Here is a 4,969-nt window from a genome sequence, read left to right on the forward strand (position 1 = left end):
CCTCCTTGGCCTCCATCGGGCCGTGCTGCTACCTAGGCCTCCATTAGGCCGTGCTATCACCTCTGCCTCCATCAGGCCGTGCTACCTCCTCGGGATCCATCAGGCCGTGCTGTCACCTCGACCTCCATCGTGCCATGTTTCCCCTAGGCCCGAGGTCAACAACAAGATTTCTAAAAACGTGTTTTCGTCCACCCCTACATTCAAGGAACGTAATCCCTATTCCGGAGGACAGGACTCTACCCACTACACGTCATCATAGACGTCACACGGTTGGCCTTTCCGAGTTAAGAGGGGAATATTCCCAGAATCACAGAGCCACTCCCCTTGAGGACTCCACGCCTAAACAGGACTCTTCACAATCGTCTCCCACTTGCCCTCCATCAGCAGCCTATAAATACCAAGATAAGCCTCCATCCGAAGGGATCGATCACTCACTTCCTTTACTAGAAAAGCTCTCTTGAGCATCTGTTGTGGAAAGATCTGACTTAGGCATCGGAGAGTCCCCCGTCGGATCAACCCGGCTCCCCCTTGTCATCTCTTCTGTGCAGGTCGGCCAAATCACCAGGGACTGCAGAGAAGATCGTCTGGTCAATTTTTGCCGCATCACTACCAAAAAAAAAAATGAAAATAGAACGATAAAAAATATGGTCAAATAAATCAAAAATGGAGAAAAAACAAAATGAAAGATACATGTTTTAAACATTTAAATTTAAATAATAAGGTACAAAAAAAAAAAGACTATATACGCATAAATTGATATATAATTACTTAGATACACCAAACACTTTTAATGAGAAACAACAATACTCCCTATGTGGTATCATTTTTCCTTTTTTATTTTTGTACAAAAATGGTTTTGGCTGACGGATAAGCCGACAGTAGGATCACGGACTACAAAAGAAAATTTAGCTAGCGGTGTCCACGAGGCATAAGGCTTCTTCGCCGGAGAGCAGCGATTATTGGTAACTACCCTAATAGACCCAAGGGGCATCCCAACAACGGACTCAGAAGACCTCTCAAATGACACTAATGTTCTCGATTCCATGGAATACAGTAGTAAAAGGAGGAACGAAAGACAAGAGTAGCTTACTGAGCTTCTTGAACTTGAAGATTGAAGAAGATGAGCAGGAAACCAGCATCGGAGAAAATGGAGTTGATGCCATAGTCAGGGACTCAAAGTACTTCAGAGGAGAAGAAGAAACTAGAAAGTGACATACAATCAAGCAAACTTATATATACTCCTCGATTGACGTTTCAATTGAACGGAAGAAAACGTTTGATTAATCAAGGCAAGTCAACTTCGAAACCCCACAACAAACACACGTTGTCAGGTCCAACATATCAGCTGTGAGATAAAGCAGCATCAACGATCGTGATCTCACTGATCTATGCCACGATTGTTTACCCCAACAAAAGGTAGACACATGACTCTCTTTTCTCTCTCTTTCTCCCCCACCCTCATTTATGGCAAGAATACAGTAGCCGTCAAATCGTCTTTTTTTTTTTTAAAGGAAGGGGTATGTCAGAATGGACATAAAATTGGAGGGAGCACCAAAAAACCAGACACCCAGTATCCTCAAATATTCAAAAACCTTAGTACGCACGCAAATGCAAGTAATATTCCCCCATCCTCCTATAGCAGGAGCTCAGGGGAGTGGGGGCATATGATATATCAATATACGCATTGACTAGTCATTGAGAAGGTTGAAACACACACTCAGGATACACTAAGAGGTTGGGGGAGTGGGGGACATATGATATGCCATATGCTCGTTGATCGGTCAATGCTCAGGAGGTCCTACCCTCGACCTCATTGATATGAGTATGAGAAGACCTCTCCAACCAGCAGAAAGAATTCTGACCTCATGACCTACTGGAGCACGAAGCCCCTATATCGATGCCCAACTTGAACTATGATTAGGGTAACTTAACTAGAGTTAGGAGGTTATCTAACTCCTAGACCCATCACGGTTGAGTTAGCCATTTCAAAACCTTACCCTGGTCAAGTTAGCTGTTATTGGACCTTAGCTGGGTCAAGTTAGTCGTTATAGGACCTTACCCTGGTCAAGTTAGCCGTTATGACAACCAACTCGGGTTAGGTTAACCGTTATAGGCCTAAGCCAGCTCAGCCACATCGAAGGACGATCTCTCCAATAAGAAGAAGACCCGTTTCTGCATGCCAAAAATCCTCGACCAATGGAAAGGACTCGAGTTGCCTATATAAGGAACACTCCGCCAGGGTTACAGGTAAGACTCTAAATCGACTAATGGCTCTGTGCAAGAATGAAGATATTGAGACCTAACTTTGGCATCAGAGCATGGTCTCGGAGATCTCTCTCTGGGCCCGCCTCTAATTTGTATCGTGTAGGTCTACATCATTGGGAATCATGTAACAACACTCCATTTCATCTACATGTACATTCAGGTGATAATATGTGCAGTGAATCTAAATGTCGCATTTCCGTAGCCCTAGAAAATAAGGATTATATTTGAGCATAGGAATGATAGACAAAAGGATTTTGGTCAGGTTAGCTGTTATGACAACCAACTCGGGTTAGGTTAACCGTTATAGGCTTAAGCCAGCTCAGCCACATCGAAGGACGATCTCTCCAATAAGAAGAAGACCCGTTTTTGCATGCCAAAGAGCCTCGACCAATGAAAAGGACTCGAGTTGCCTATATAAGGAACACTCCGCCAGGGTTACAAGTAAGACTAAATCGACTAATGGCTCTGTGCAAAGAATAAAGATATTGAGACCTAACTTTGGCATTAGAGCATGGTCTTGGAGATCTCTCTCTGGGCCCACCTCTAATTTGTATTGTGTAAGTCTACATAATTCAAAATCATGCAACAACACTCCATATCATCTATACTCACATGTACATTCAGGTGATAATATGTGCAGTGAATCTAAATGTCGCATTTCCGTAGCCCTAGAAAATGAGGATTATATTTGAATATAGGAACGATAGACAGAAGGATTTTATTTTTACCATTCTCGATGAAGTTAAAAAGTCTAGCTTGGCTCCTATTGGAAACCTCTCAATCGAATTGAACATCTGACGCAAGGTTGGGAGGAGTCAGACACGTATTCCATATGTAAATCCTCCCAGTCTTGGAATGCGGCCCTTGTAAAAAAAATTCGAATGCGGCATGCAACGCGTGGGAGAGTATTTTCCCATTTGGCCGGCTCATGTCCCCACCGTCCCACGTAGGGACCTGATCCGGATGTATATATGTAACCTTGTCATCGGAACAACAGAAATGTAAAAACATAGGCTGGCCGAGTTGCAGAGAAGGAACATAACATGATGGACTTCTTCACCTTGGTGTTAGGTCTCTTGTTGGTGCTGTGGAGTCTGCGGGCATGGATCTCCGCACTCATCCTTGGGACAAGCCACAAACGGCTCCCACCAGGCCCCGTCCCTCTCCCCATCGTTGGGAGCCTCTTCGAACTTGGTAACAAACCCAACGAGTCGCTCGCCCGACTTGCTCAGACCTATGGCCCACTCATGACTCTCAAGCTCGGTCACGTAACGACCGTCGTTGCTTCTACTGCCAACATGGCCAAAGAGGTCCTCCAAACCCACGACCAGGCTCTCGCCGGTCGAATGGTATTGGATGCCGTTCGGGCGCTGAACCACTACCAGGCATCCGTTATATGGCTCTCCCCCTCCTCCCGATGGCGAAACCTTCGCAAGCTCTGCAACAATCAGATATTTACTTCACAGAGACTCAACGCGAGCGAATCGTTGCGTCGGCAGAAGATAGAGGAGCTTGTCACTCACGTACGTGAAAGTGCTCAGATGGGTCGACCCGTTGATATTGGTCAGTCCGCGTTCGCCACCTCCCTTAACCTCCTATCCAACACCATGTTCTCCCTTGACCTGGCCCGTCCAGAATCAGATACCGCACAGGACTTCAAAGCAGTGGTGCGGAGAATTATGGAAGAAGCAGGAAAGCCAAATCTTTCGGATTATTTTCCTATATTGAGACCATTAGACTTGCAAGGTATAAAACGCAGTATGACTATTTACGTGGGAAGACTATACAAGGTGTTCGATGAAATCATCGACCAACGATTGGTCTCTAGAGCTTCACTTCCTTCTCCGACTAGGAATAATGATCTACTAGATATACTGCTCGATCAAGATAGCAGTTCAGAATTTAGCCGTCACGATATCAAATCGTTATTTGGGGTCAGTACCCATTTCTCAAATATCTTCTTACTAGCATTCTTATAGTAATTTTTGATTAAAATATGTACGTATACATACAGGACATATTTGTAGCAGGGACGGACACGACCTCTACGACATTAGAGTGGGCGATGGCTGAACTACTTCATAAACCAGAGTCGATGGTGAAGGCTCAATTGGAGCTGCAAGAAAACGTTGGAGATCGTAAACCAATGGAGGAAACTGATGTCGCTCGGCTCCCTTATTTACAAGCGGTGGTGAAGGAGACCTTGCGGCTGCACCCACCAGCTCCGCTTTTGCTCCCTCATAAAGCAGAAGCTGAAGTGGAGATCTGTGGGTTCACTGTGCCGAAGGATGCCCAAGTGCTGGTGAACGTGTGGACTATTGAGCGAGATCCCAGCATATGGACGAATCCGGATTCGTTTGTTCCTGAGAGGTTCTTGGGGTCGTCGGGGATTGATGTCAGAGGCCGAGACTTCGAGCTCACACCGTTCGGGGCTGGGAGAAGGATCTGTCCGGGGATGCCACTTGCGTTGTCGATGGTGCACCTGATGTTGGCTGCACTTCTACATTCGTTTGATTGGAAGATTGAAGGTGGGATAAGCCCCAATGACATGGACATGGCCGATAAGTTTGGGATCACCTTGGAGAAAGCTCTGCCCCTTAGAGCGATACCACTTGAGGCAACAACAACTGCTTAGTGCAGTTGGTGAGCTGTGGTGTGTATAAAACCCATGCTCACTAGGAGGTCTCGAGTTCGAGTCTCCTAG

General features: G+C 45.8%; 1 protein-coding gene across 1 annotated transcript in view; it reads left to right on the forward strand.

The window, feature by feature from the left end:
• The first annotated feature begins 3,265 nt into the window (after positions 1-3,265).
• Positions 3,266-4,969, forward strand: part of LOC122080632 (geraniol 8-hydroxylase-like) — a 2,426-nt gene continuing 722 nt past the window's right edge. Inside the window, exons 1-2 of the mRNA XM_042647430.1 lie at positions 3,266-4,199; positions 4,280-4,882. Of these exons, the coding sequence (XP_042503364.1) occupies positions 3,309-4,199; positions 4,280-4,882 (1,494 nt within the window). The 5' untranslated portion in view covers positions 3,266-3,308. The remainder of the gene's footprint in view (positions 4,200-4,279; positions 4,883-4,969) is intronic.

This window comes from Macadamia integrifolia, chromosome 6, assembly GCF_013358625.1.
Source record: "Macadamia integrifolia cultivar HAES 741 chromosome 6, SCU_Mint_v3, whole genome shotgun sequence".
Taxonomy (NCBI): domain Eukaryota; kingdom Viridiplantae; phylum Streptophyta; class Magnoliopsida; order Proteales; family Proteaceae; genus Macadamia; species Macadamia integrifolia.